Consider the following 14,661-nt stretch of genomic DNA (forward strand, 5'->3'; position numbering starts at 1 on the left):
CAAGTTCAGAGCCGTAGCTAGAGGGCAGCGGGAGTTGGCCCTGGGTGCCGAATGGTCTAAATGAAAGAAAAAAAATGTAGTAGAGAATGCCATGGCGCTCCATTAAAATTTTTGTGCCGTATTAAAACAATATTGTTTTCAGTTTGCAAAAATTTTCTTCCTCGCTTCGCTCGCATTGTAAATTACCAGAGAGAGAAGCATAACTACTAAGTACTTCAGACTCTTGCTACTAAAGAGTTTTGTCTTAAATGTATGTACACAATTGTTTGGAGGAAAAGGAGCCTGGCTCATTTCAGAGATTATTTATTTATTTGTTGTGCTGCCTCTATGTTGCTGCATTATATATACCTACGTACGTATATACATATACCCATCAATGCAATGAAACTAAAACAGTGATAAAATATAAAATGAGGTTCTTCTTTCCCGACTGAAATTTCATCAAGGCTTCCCCCCCCCCCCCCTAATCAGAGGGTCTGCGCATGCCTATGGCTGTGTTAGTATCAGATGATATAATCATATCGTGTACAGTAAAATTGCCACAATCTGATTTTGCATAAATACTCTGTCACTTGGTTATTTTCACTTGTTGATACACAATGGATTGGAGATATACATTAATTATGGAGAAAGAGTGGTCACCCCAGATGCCAAGGCAAAGGAGTGCCCTTCAAGCTAAAAGAATAGAAAGTTGGAAAAGATTAGATTTCAGGATACCTTAGAAAATATTGGCACCCTATCAAATTAGTATTATTGTCAGTTAGGGATGAATAAAGAAAATAATCTTGCTCACTTCACTCTCAATGCAACTTTTTTGACATGTCAAGCCTACACTTACGGTTATGTTATGACTAATAGCATGAGCAGAGATGTTTTGGATATCAGAAACTGCCAAAATCATGAAAATTGTGTTCCGATGAAGTGATATACTATATATTTGCATTTCAAGACATAAAATGTTTTCTTGGTATTTGATAATTCAGCTGGTTATAAAATTGTACTTGGTTATTGTGTTTCTCTTGAAGCACATCAATTTTCCACTTATGCTTCCATCTGTTTCGTAGTGTGATAACTTTTATACAATGTGCAGCCAACAGCAAGGATAACAATAGGCAAATTGTCCCTCACTGTTTTAATTATTTTTTTATTCTACTTCCTGTGTTTTTCAAGGCACGGAATTCAGTTGATACAAAGCAGATGTTGCCCTCTGCTTATTGACATTTTTATTTCAATCACGATTGTTACATTGCAAATAACAGAATGAATGAAAATGGTGATGGACAACTTGCATACTGTTAATTTTGCTGTTGACTGTACAACACTAAGCTAACATTGCAAAGCTATTGGTTTCTTCAAAATAAATGATTATAAAATAATTATCTCATTTTCTTATAAATATTTTAGGGTCCTCCAGGAATACCAGGTCCTAAAGGAGAATCGGGTCGTCCTTGTTCGGATTCACCAGACTATTTGACAGGAATTTTAATTGTTAAACACAGCCAAACGACCATCATTCCTTCATGTGAACCAGGACACATCAAACTGTGGGACGGCTACAGTTTGCTTTACATTGAAGGAAATGAAAAATCTCACCATCAAGACCTTGGTAATGAGCTCATATTTTTATTTTGTATGTTTATTAATTAACTTATTTATTTACCAGGTGTAATGCAGGCGTATCCTAGTGACACACTGGTGCAAGGAAATTGAGTTCAACCAAGTAGATGCAAGAATACTGATGTTCAAGTTTAGAAAGATTCAACAAATGCCTGTCTGCTGCTTCACGTGATTGGTTAGCACGTGACACTGTACACCACTCCAGAATACAGTGCAAAAGGTGCAGACATCAAATACACTACATGACACCAAATCGACGAAGTAGACAGCTTGGTGTTACCCTTTGTAACCAACTAGATGCAAGAGTGCTAAGATAGGCAAATAGTGCAGCGAACTAGATGGGGCTTACATATTGTTTTCTTGTTGGATTCAGCCTCCCTGATGGTGCAGTGGTAGCATCGTCACCTTGAAATCAAAGGGTCCCGGGTTCAAGTTCCAATGGAGGCTGACAGTGGTTCAGATCCCACTTTAAACTGTAGATCCAGTCCCCATTAGCCTTTCTGAGCATAAAGTGAACTTAAAACACCAACTCAATCAATCTTGTTGAATTCTCCTAATTTCAGCACCTTGAACATGAGCCCACTGTCTGTTCCAATGAGTCACAGATGCATGCAATGAACCTAGATGAAAGTTGGAATTTTTTGTCTCTCGCTCAGTTTCCTTTGAGGACATTGCCATGTTTACACGTGATGGATAAGCTCCAAATTGGTACATACTCTGATTATCATGGATATGACTGTTACAGCATATTCATTTCCATATTGCAGATTTAAGACCATTGCTAACTTGTCTGCTACTTTCATTATGTTCGGTGTGCGTGCTTTGATGTTGTGTGGTCCAAGTGAATAAAAAATAAAAATCAGATATGTAGATGGGGGAGGGGGATGGACGAGAGAGAGAGAGAGATAATATACATGGTATAAGCATATGTGTGCATGAGATCTTTGATATGTGTTGTAAGTCTAGTCTCAGAATATTCTTTTCGTATCCAAAACTTGTGTGAAAAATATCTAGAGTATGCCCAATAAATGTTCAGATTAGGTCTAGTTCTAGTCCAGAATATATTATTTTCTTACCTACAATACATCTGAAACAAATAAAACCCTTTAGATTCACATGAACAATATAGCACTAATGTCGAAACTTATCCAAAATCCATGACACATTCTTCCTGATTATCCTATAGATGTCTCTTGGATGACATATCAATATTGAAGGGATCTCCAATGGATTATCTGTTTTATAACCAGAATTTTGGGAGGAATATCCAAGAGACATCCATTAGTTGTCTCTTGGACATACAAGGTATTATCCAGAACTTTCTGGACTGGTGCTGCCATCTGGAAAGCAGTTACAGCATCATGATCAAGGCATACAATCCCTTACCCTCTCTTCGTTAACTTACCCACCATTGCTAAGTTATGTTGCTTCCGTTCCACCAACTCCAATGGTAAGTGGCAGTACTAGCTTATCTTGGGAGTCAGTATACCAAATTTCACACAGGTGATTGAATGTGCTCACCATTTACGTCCTTTTGTTTGGAGTCTTGTATGTGTGGTGATTTTACGATGGATCCAAGAAAGGAACAGCAAGTATGATGCTTTATTGCATGAAGGATGTGATATTAACACCATTGTGAAATAATACTCAAAGCTTTCCTGTCGGCGAATGATGAGAATATTTTCTCAGGATATCAAGCAGGTGATTTCTGAGCTTTCAAGAGCTAATGCCACTCTCAACGTCACTCGTCTTCAATCCCATTACCTCTCAAAAGCTCAGAAGCCTAACTGGAAATCACCTGCTTGTTATCCTGAGAAAATATTTTCATTAATACCATTGTCCAACTCATAGGAAATATCTAATAGTCCTTGATTATAATGTAGTGACGGTGCAAGAATAATATTTATTTTTCTTACACAGGTGTCCGGTTCTTTATTTATAGAATCTGGTAAGCCTACTTAAATATTCACACTATTCCACTTTGTAAACAAATGTCTGAACAATCCTCATTTGGTAATATACATGAATGATCCAGAGCAGAGGAGTCAAAATCTTAATGGCATCAAGGATTGCCTATTACAGGATGGGACACTGAGCGTATTCTCTATTTACTTGTGTGAACACTTTTCTAAGGCCTTATAAACCACAGACTATACATACCCAGTACAAGCAGAACCATGTGGCGGGGGAAGACAACGTACTCAAGCAGTGATAATTATCGATTAATACGCATATCGATGTTTAAACTCGACACTTGAAAAGCGAATCGACCTTTTTCATTGGTATGTAATAAATAAAAAAATAATAATTAAAATTCTTGCATCTTGGATTAATACCTAGAAAATGTTCTAATTTCTTATACATTTACTAAATATGCATGACATTGGATCATTTTCTCGTTTCTTTTCAAGACAAGAAACAACATTTTTAATTTTTATTTATTACACTAAAATTCTTGCTTAATACTTCATTATTGTAATTGATGTCCGGATTTTGTATTTACACTGGAGTTTAATAATTGCAGTCCACGTGATATGCAATAAGATTAACAATAATAGGACCGGAATATCTTCCCCTTGCACTAAAATAATGAACTGCTTGTAACTCAATACATTTACCACAGAAGAAATATTGCACTGTGGAGTTACAATGAAAATTCATCATATTGCAAATACAGAGGAAGAACATAGCTACATAATGTTAAAATGTAAGAATCTTTAACGTTGACCATACACGTGTTATTTTAATTTGATTCATCATAAGTTTACCTTGCACATTGTCTTCTGTCCATCTGACATTAAAAATCATTTACTATTTCAAAATGTTGTTCATATGTCTAGGCATTCTTTTAAAAAATTATAACTATTCATGTATGCAGGCAAAACTCATTTGTAGGATACAAGGAAGATTTATTTTCCAATTAACTTAAATTTCATTCTACATAAATTTAAACTATACAAACACACAAAATATACCTTTGCTTAGAGCGATCAAACTCAGCCTGCCTGTTTTTAGACTTCTTAGAAGATGGTATTTAATCAACATAGAAGGTAAAAGGGCAAGCTAGTGTAATTTTACATGATACTCAGTCAACGACATATGAAACACGGATAACCAATTCCTAGTCTATTCTATACTATTCTTGACATCAGAAATAAAACACATCTTTCACAGCACAAGGCCTAATCACTAAACCAATCACCACTGAATTCCTAAACATCCTAAGACGTCCTCTTTTATCCGGACATGTCCATCTTTTTAGGTATCTGTCCGGCATCCGGGCAGATTTTTTAAGAATCGGTAAATGTCCTCCTTTTTTTGGAAAAATGCTTCCACCCATAATGATCAACCAGGTGTTATTTTACATGTAAAGCATATCATCTTGTCCAAATGAGCCTTGAACGTGTCCCAGACTGCAGTTACTTTTCGAGTCATACATACGTGACACAGAAACGCGTAATCAGAAATTTGATTATTAAGTAATATTTGCATTTATGAAATACCAAAGTGCCAGCCTCCGTGATGGAGTGGTTAGCACACAGCGCTACTATGAAAAGGTCCCTGGTTCGAATCCCAGAACTGGAAAACAGTGTCAGATCCAGAAGTTACAGTTGGTAGGGGCGAATTTCAGTTGGGTAACTCACCCCTCAGAAAATCAATTCCAACCTACAGTTGCACTAGTCTATAGAAAGGAGAAGAAGTTCTATAAACAGGAACAATATTGTTTTGCAAAAATTTGGATCCAGGGCTGGAATAGATTGTTGTTATATGTTGGAGAAGCACATTCTATATATTTATGAAATTAATGGTAATGGCAAATGTGCTGCAGTTTTTTGCCGTGTCCTCTTTTTTATGTCTGTGTCCTCCTTTTTCGCGATGCCCTGTTCTCCTTTTTGAATGTATGTGTCTGGTCACCCTAGCATAAGGGGAATACTGAAGCTTTAAAATTCTCCTAAATTTTGGTTCAGAAAGTAAAATACAGACACACTAAATCGAAATGTACTTATAACAAAAACTCAGTCCTTGGTCTCCAGTTATAATAACCTTGCCCGGTTCATTACCACAGGTTAGTCAATAACCAACTTAGAGTAGTGAAATGCATCACAATCTTCCATGAAAGTCTAAAATCTTTACAACAGTTTTATTAAAAGTTTCAAGTGCTTGAATATGCACAACATAACACAGTACTACATAAAATGTAATACAAATATACTTTATAGTGTAATTATTTTCCTGTAGTTTACGGTTATTACAAGCATAAGAAAACAGTTTTTCGTTGTGACATTTCAGGAGAACACACGCTCCCTTCATCAGACATTTATTTTCATTTTGACTAAAGATACAGTTATAACAATGGTTAGCAATTTTTCAAACAAAAAGAATCTGTTATATAATGGATGTTGTCAATTTTACATTGTTGTAATATAGCAACTTAACTGTGAAAATAAGCAGTCTGTTTTATTTTTATTCCAGATAAAAAAAATTATTTATTATTTATAAAAAAATTGCTAACCATTGTTATAACTGTATCTTTAGTCAAAATGAAAATAAATGTCTGATGAAGGGAGCGTGTGTTCTCCTGAAACGTCACAACGAAAAACTGTTTTCTTATGCTTGTAATAACCGTAAACTACAGGAAAATAATTCTACAATGCAAGCAATGCGTACATACAAGAAAAACTACTTATAGTGTAAATCACATGAATTCATACTATCGTTTTATGAGTTAGCCTCTGGTCATGGACTTTTGGCACACCATGTCAGAACAGATCCTATTAATTGTCCAGCATTTTGAAGCTGTTAGTTTTTGTCCAAACGGTCTAAGGGCACTAGTCAATTCCATTCCTAACGGAAATGTCATGTAGCAAGTTCCACATCTGACTAGCGATTTCCGTTGTCAGCCTGGCTTATGGGAGTGGGTTATCCTCATATATGTTATCCTTGATGTCATGTTCTGTATTACCATGTACTGTTTTTGCACAAACAGTAGTTCTTGGATGGAAATAAACTAATCTAAATTTATTTTTAATTAGGTTTTGCTGGATCCTGTGTGAAACGATTCAGTACAATGCCATTCCTGTTTTGTGACTTCAACAATGTATGTAACTATGCTAGTCGGAATGATAAGTCATACTGGCTTTCTACCAATGCCCCTATTCCTATGATGCCAGTTTCAGAAAGAGAAATCCAAGATTACATATCAAGGTATGTAGGCTAAATGCACATTATTTATGTATTTATGTTTAATAGTTATCATCTGTAGCATTCACAAGCCCATAAAATTTTCCAGAATAAATTGCATATGCAAATTGTAGTTCGTAAGATCAAGATCTTTCTTAGAGATCAGATGAACTGAGATATAAAGGAAGGAAGGTTGCTTAAAGTCATAAATTTCACAAAATTTCTTGAAATTTTTCATTCTTACCCAAATTTTATTGCATTTCCTTGTATTGGTAAATTATAAAATTGTGATATTTTTAAAAAAGAAACTCTTGTTTCTTTGTTTTTACAATTTATTTTATGGTTTTGATTATACACTATTATTAACTTTTGTATTAATATAACTTTACAATACAGTATAGTCTCGCTTATCCAACATAAATGGGCCGGCGACCCTGTGGCCGAGTGGTTAGCACATCTCGCTGCGATGCCAAGGGTCCCGAGTTCGAATCCCGGTCGGGCTTGGTTATTTGTGAATGTCCATTCATCAATTTCATCACTCATCCCCATCTTCGCAAATTAGCCAAGAGGCACAAAACGCGAAGTAAAATAAACTAAATCAACAACAACAACAACATAAATGGGCCGGCAGAACGTCGGATAAGCTAAAATGATGGATAATAGTGTTAAGAAAAAGCCTATTAAACGTCAAATTAATGTTATAATTTTACACAATGCTAAACTGCACTGCACTGAGTAGCGAATGACAGACACATGAATCATAGTGTAGGCGGGCATGCAACGTGGTGGAGTCAGGAGAAACTAAAAATAGACTATGCTCACGCTCGCAACTTGCAGTTCTTGTTGCCGATTGATATTTTTTTTTACCGGTGGTATGTTGGATAAGCGAGACTCTACTGTATATCTTAGTTATTTAACATCCTCATAAATTTTTGCTTATCGAAAGGTGGAATTGAATACAAATAAATGAACCACCCACAAGATGTTAAATAACAACAACCAAGATTTTTGACACACATAAGAGAGTTTCTAATAAATAGAAATTAAATAGAAAATAATTAGAAATAAAAATTTCTAGTAAAACGTTGCACACTAAATTCAAAAATGTAGTCAGAATTTTCCCATCCCCCACAGTTTTCCGTGTGATGAAGCTCTTTTATATGTGTAGACACACATGTATGACAATTTATCTTCTGTTCTCCAAATTCTCTCTCTAAAAAACAAAAAGATCCTAGAAGCAAGTTGGCATCTTCCCACAAACCTCATATGTAAACTCAAGGCAATTTAAACATTCTTAATTTGGGATTTGAAATTATCCAAAAATGGGCCAAAATTTTGGGTTTTAGATTGAAAAGTTGTAATCTACCTTGAAAGGTTTTTAATAAGGTTGAGCTGATGTATTGGCATCAGTCAATACCAATGGTATTGATATTTGAAAGTGTCAGTTGGAAGCTATTTTGGTCTGTCACAGGGTCCACAAAAATGACATGCAACACTGTCATGAACTTATCCTGAAAGTCATAGGCGTAACTTGGCAGGGGCAAGGGGGGTGCTTGCCCCCCAAAATTTTCGGCATTATTAAAATTTACGAGTCAGGGTACCTGAGGAGCAAAGTAATACAGAGTAATATTTGTAATTTCGCAAAGTCACAGTTATTTAGCAAGTGATCCTGGATGCCGTTTTTATGGGATGGAAAACTTTTTGAGTCTTCCCCCAAAGTTAAGCCCCAGGTTTGATTTTGCCCCTTCAAAATTAGGCCCAGTTTAATTCTGCCCCTCAAAATTAGGCCCAGTTTAATTCTGCCCCTCAAAATTACGCCTAGTTTTATTCTGCCCCTCAAAATTAGGCCGTTTAAATCTGCTCCCTCAAAATTAGGCCTAGTTTGATTCTGCCCCTCAAAATTAAGCCCCAAATCTGATTCTGCCCCCTTAAAATTAGGCCCAGTTGAATTCTGTCCCCTGAAAATTAGGCCGATTAATTCTGTCCCCTCAAAATTAGGCCCAAGTTTAATTCTGCCCCCTCAAAGTTAGGTCCCAAGTGATGCCCATGCTGAAAGTTATGAAAAATTGAAAGTTTCTATTTATTTTACACCATTATTGTGTGGAAAATCTGTATTTTATGATTACATTTTAAGTATTTCAATATTCGGATGCAATTCTTGGATATTTTGAGGCAAAACTCTAAGTTAATGCTTATAATTTGAAGGTAATACTTACACACTAATATTAATCAATATTTTGAACAATTTGTAATTGTTGCAATTTTCAAGCATCAGTATCAGTGAGAATCGGTAAGAGTGTCGTCATCGGTATGGGTATGAGTTCAAAGTTGCATTGGCTCAGCCCTAGTTTTAAGATTTCTATTCAAGCAAAAATGATAACTTTATTGCAAGAATATTTGCAGTGTGATTGGATGGAACTATCAAAAGCATAAAACAACAGAATGGTGACTGTTCTTTGATGATTCAAAAATTAGTTTGAAGACTTTCCTTTTACATAAAGCAAATAATGTCCCTTCTGAACCATTAGTGTTGAACGTAGGAGGGCTATTTTTTATTTCAATCTCCGATAGGGCATGAAATCAAAACCACAGTGAATAGCACAAAACCACAGTGAATAGCAAAATGGGTTTATTGACAAATGTTACGTACATATATCGTACTTTTCAAGTAAGCCCCAAGAAGATTCAGACATTTATCGTACCGATGCACCAGCTTTCCAATACCCTCTGCAATAAAAGGTGCTGCCTGTCTGTTGAGCCAGGTCTGCACGGTGTCCCGAAGCTCCTTATTGGTGTGGAAGCGCAGTCCTCCTGACCACTTCTTCATTGCCGGGAAAAGGTGGAAGTCACTTGGCGCCAGGGGTGAACAAACACTTCCCAGTGGAATTGTTGAAGAAGGTCTTGGGTTGATGCAGCAACATGTTGTCGGGCATTGTCATGAAGCAAGATTGCCCGACCCTGTGGCCGAGTGGTTAGCACATCGCGCTGCGACGCCAAGGGTCCCGGGTTCGAATCCCGGTCGGGCTTGGTTGTTTGTGAATGTCCATTCATCAATTTCATCATTTCATCACTCATCCCCATCTTCGCAAATTAGCCAAGAGGCACAAAACGCGAAGTAAAATAAACTAAATCAAATCAAATCAAATCAAATCAAATGAAGCAAGACAATGCCTGAAGACAGCATGGCTCTCCGTTTGTTCTGGATGGTTCTGTGTAGTCTGCGCAATGTCTCACAGTATGCAGCCGCATTGATTGTGGTCGCCGGCTCCATAAAGTCAAACAGTAACACACCTCGCACTTGGCGGGAGAGTCAATTGTAGCAGACATCTCTACGCACCCGTCGTTCAGCTTCAACTGAAGAGTTGGCGTTGACAGGGAAGACACCAATCACGCTGCGTGACGCCCTGCTTCCTAGTGCTTCACGGCCCACCTGACAGCACCATCGGAGGTTGAAAAATAAATAGCCCTCGTAGTTCAAAAAACAGCAAAGAGGTAATTCAAAAGAGTACGGAAATTTTTAGAGTGCAATCATGAAACTATTGTGGTCATCTCCCTCCTTTGATGAAATCCTTGGACATGCCACTGTTTTCAAGTCAGCATTCAGAGAAAATAAATCTGATGTCTATAGACATGGACGTCCGGAACTACTTGCAACCCCCCCCCCCCCTGAAAAAATTATTGTGCATCTAAAAGCATATTTCACACGTATAATTTAATTTCAGTCACAGTAATTTATGTTCATTATTATAAGGACACATAGGCGGTAGTTCTGGAGAGGCCACAGGGGCCTGGCCCCCCATCTTATAAAGACTAAAAAATAACACATGATTTAGTTCAGTTACTACATTTTTTATATGAAGCCATACCACAAATCTTGACGTTTGGCAAAGTAATACGAGTATTATATCAATAGGAGAAATTAATGAAATGCAAAATGCAATAATTGTACTGTTTTGCTTCTTTTAAAACTGACAACCAATATACGAATTAAAATTTTTTTTCTTAAGCGAGGAAATTTAACATTTTCAAATCTAAAAGACCTAAAACTCAGAGCTTTTAATTTTTTTTTTGTTTTTAATTTCCAGGTGAAGGCCTCCGGACCCGTTATAAACTAGGGGATATTCAATACCTGAGGGTTATTGAATATCCCCTAGTTTATAATATCATATGCTTCTCCCAAAGTCTGCCCCCCCCCCTACAAAGCAAAAGCTCAAACTCCACCCATGAAAGGACATTGCAGAAACATGATAACTTCAAATTGAAGGAGTTTTTTTTTTTAAGAAGCAACATTATTGTGGGGGGAAATATGCCATGTTTGCCACCCTGCAAAAACAGTACTTTGCTTGTCCCTTCCTGGAAAAAAAATCCTGCTGGCGTCCATGTCTGTAGATGTCAATAGACATAGTTTGTCTTCTAGATTTTATGGCATAAGGGATGACCTTTTGAGAGACCCAAATATTAACCTCACTCCCAAGTAGTATACCCAGGAACTGCAATGTTGCAGGCCAACGAGACTTTGGCATCTGCTCCTATGGCCACCATTATCATCTGTAGAGCTGTGTATTGCCCTGTGTTTTGTCCTTATATATGCAGAATGCCCTTTTACAGCCTCAGCTTTTAATTATGTAAGGGAATTTTAATCCTCAGAGACATTGACTGTATCATCTTAATTAATTCTATATTTTACTTAAGTCTTTCTCTAACCTAACAGATGCACCGTGTGTGAAGCTCCAGCCAATGTGATAGCAGTCCACAGCCAGTCCTTGAATGTGCCAGAGTGTCCTATCGGGTGGTCAGGCCTTTGGATTGGCTACAGTTTTGTTATGGTAAGTTTTGCTTTAAAAATAACGTAGAAAATTATATTTAAAATGAGCCTTGTTTACTTAGTTCCACACCGTAGCCATGCGGTCTAAGGCATCATTCTTTGGGCTCCGGCTACATGATTCACACAGTGAGTCTCCTGGGGAAGTGTAACAATGTTTCTCCTGAGATTCAACCCTGTGTATGGGACCTGTAGCCACCTACCATCATGAGGAAATTGGGAAGCTACGAATGAGTAGCATAACCAAGTCATGGAAACCTACAACAGCGACTGGAGGTTCGTTGTGCTGACCACATGCCACCTCGTAACGGGTTGAATGTTCTCTCACCTCGGCAAGCAGGAGTGAAGCCGACAGTCAGTAGGTAGACCCTAGCTCTCACGGGCTGTTGATCCACGGGTTATAATGTTTACTTAACTATGTATAGTGATATCTCAGCCCTCATCTTCAGTGATGTACCCAAGGGGAGTTTGATGGAGGTCATAACCCCCCCCCTTCTTTTGGGCCCAGAATTCCTAAAAATGAGGGTTGACTACTAAACAAAAATGTACTTAACCCCTAGTAGGCATTAGACTGGTGGGCAAGAGAGCCAAACTTTGTATTCTGTGGTAATGTTAACTGCAATAAATTGAATAGTTTTGATTGGGAAGATCTTAATAGCACCACTGCTTACCTTATACTTCAAGTCATTTATTCCCTCAATATAAAAAAGCTCCCATCATGTTATGATACATTTTCCTCAGAGTACGTCTTTCGATCTTCCATCAGAACAAATATGCTGCTGAATAATCCCAAATAGTGCCATTTTTGAGTTATTTTTGTTAATCGTTTTGTTATCTTTAGTTTTGCTGTTTTCGTGTTGACGATTCCAGCATAACATGAGCATTTGTGCTTCATCTGAAATTTTCGCAATAAATAAATACAGTGGAACATCGATTTTACTTTTTTCAGGGGACCAAGTTGAAAAACTTAAAATCGAGGAAAATTTTATAACATTTTGCTATGTTGTGACCATCAAGACTGAATGTACAAGGGTCGTTCAAGGTTGACCGGGACTTTTATTTCTAGACAGGAAATATACATACATAGAAGCACCAAACTATGTCAGTTTTTCAAAGTATTCCCCCTGAACATCCAGACACCATTGCCGTCGTTGTGGAAGTTCCTTGATGCCTTTGGCATAGAAAAAAGTAGGTTGGTGTCATAACCACTGCAGGACAGCGTTCTTGAGTTCCTCATCTGTCTGGAAGTGCATCTCGCCCAAATGATCTTTAAGTGCCCCAAACAAGTGGAAATCACTGAGGCATAAATCTGGACTGTAAGGACTGTGTGGTAAAACCTAATGTTACCATTACGCATGAGATCAATGTAGGCCTCATGCAATGTGACAACCATCTTCCATTTTGACCCCGCCAAGTGTCTTTCGTACAGTTTACGGCAGTTGGTCCTGCATTCTGCAATGTGGCATGGGAGGACGTTGTGAACCCGGCCCTTACGTATACATCGCAGGCCAAAACGGCAGTGAATGACGTCGCTGGCAGTGGACTGCGCCACATTTGAACCTCTGGGCCATGTTACGGGATGGTGGATTCTCCTGGACTGCAATTTGCCGAATTCCACAAAGCACCTCAGGTGACACTTTCGCAGGCAACCTTGAACACCATTTGTGTTTGCCTTGCCACGATCTTTAGCTGTGGTCACTCCGATGGTTAAACCATTTTCCCGACACTGTTTCACTATTCGATTGTACGAAAAATGTGCGTGGAAAAGAACCATGATGTACCCTTCTCAATAACGGTTAATTTTCGGCGGCATTTCGCTAGCACGAACACGACGCTCCGGCAACTGCAAACTCAGACACAACACTGGTTCCACAGCCGGTTTCAAGGTTCTGGTGCAACAACACACATGGCAGCAGCGTTGCCAAATCGGTCGGATATAGCACGATCAGCCTTCTGTATATGTGGGAAAATGTAAAAATGGAGAACATAAAATCGGGATTCCACTGTAAATGTTGATGTTTAGACTAATTCAGTGCATTGTAACAAGAGATAGAGCCACTATCACTTGAAACATATAGAGTGACATAAAATAAATACACTTATAGTTCTAAGGGAATTTCTCCTTATTGCACCATGTGAGTCCATATGAGCGGTTCAGGAGTAAAATTTGAAAACGCAAAAAAGTATGGAACCGAGGAAAATGCAAGTCATCTTCTTCTGCATTTTTGCCAATTAACAGATACTAAATGGACTTTGTGTACTGATGTTTGAGCGACAGGAGTCTGTGCAGCAACTGAACCTAATATTATCTCAAATTCGGAGTGTTATCATGTTTTACTCCCGGCTGTTCATATATAACTTAAAGGGCTCGGAGGTAAAACATGGTAGGTGATATTTTGGTTGTTATTGAGTTTCTTAAGCAGAAAGGTTATTACTGTAGATAAATTGCTTTTGTGTTGTGTTTTACCAATTTCAGAAAGATTCAATGAGTCCAATCCTAAAGGAAATCGGTAGGGATGGAAAAGAGTATATAGATCTTGCTCAAGATAGGGACAAATGGAAGGCCTGTGTTGCTGCAGCCATGAACCTTCGGGTTTAAGAAGGCTAGAGAGTTAGTTAGTTAGTTCAATGAGTCCAATGCAAATTGCATAGAATGGCAATTACATGTGAAAATTGAAGGATGGCTCTTTTTCCTTTGTAACTCAATAACCAAAATGTCCCTTATAACGTTTTACCTCCGAACCCTTCAATTGATACATATAATACCACACTTTATGGTAGTTCTATATTTGCTCACTACAGTACAAGTACTTAGGACTGCTTTCAAGAGTTAAAAATATGTTAAGTTTTTCTAAACTGTGGGGGAGTCTTTGGTACCACCCATCGTGCAGATACGGAGCAATCCATTGAAGTGTAGATGGCCACATCAGGGTTTAAGCTATCGGCAAATGAGGTCGTCGCGGCCGTATGTCGGCACTGGAGACTGTCCACGAATCAAGTGTGCAAGGTTCCGTAACTAGTTTAAAGAGTTATTTACTTCT

The 14,661-nt window shown here is 37.8% G+C and overlaps 2 protein-coding genes across 2 annotated transcripts in view; both read left to right on the forward strand.

Moving 5' to 3' along the window:
• Positions 1-14,661, forward strand: part of Col4a1 (Collagen type IV alpha 1) — a 312,472-nt gene that overhangs the window by 294,177 nt on the left and 3,634 nt on the right. Inside the window, exons 29-31 of the mRNA XM_083112536.1 lie at positions 1,405-1,606; positions 6,651-6,822; positions 11,510-11,624. Coding sequence (XP_082968662.1) covers positions 1,405-1,606; positions 6,651-6,822; positions 11,510-11,624 — 489 coding nt within the window. The remainder of the gene's footprint in view (positions 1-1,404; positions 1,607-6,650; positions 6,823-11,509; positions 11,625-14,661) is intronic.
• Positions 1-14,661, forward strand: part of LOC145979564 (uncharacterized) — a 420,647-nt gene that overhangs the window by 31,570 nt on the left and 374,416 nt on the right. The gene's annotated exons all lie outside the window — the stretch shown is intronic.

The sequence above is a fragment of the Lepisma saccharinum genome, chromosome 26 (assembly GCF_977018435.1).
Source record: "Lepisma saccharinum chromosome 26, izLepSacc3.1, whole genome shotgun sequence".
Classification (NCBI taxonomy): Eukaryota; Metazoa; Arthropoda; class Insecta; order Zygentoma; family Lepismatidae; genus Lepisma; species Lepisma saccharinum.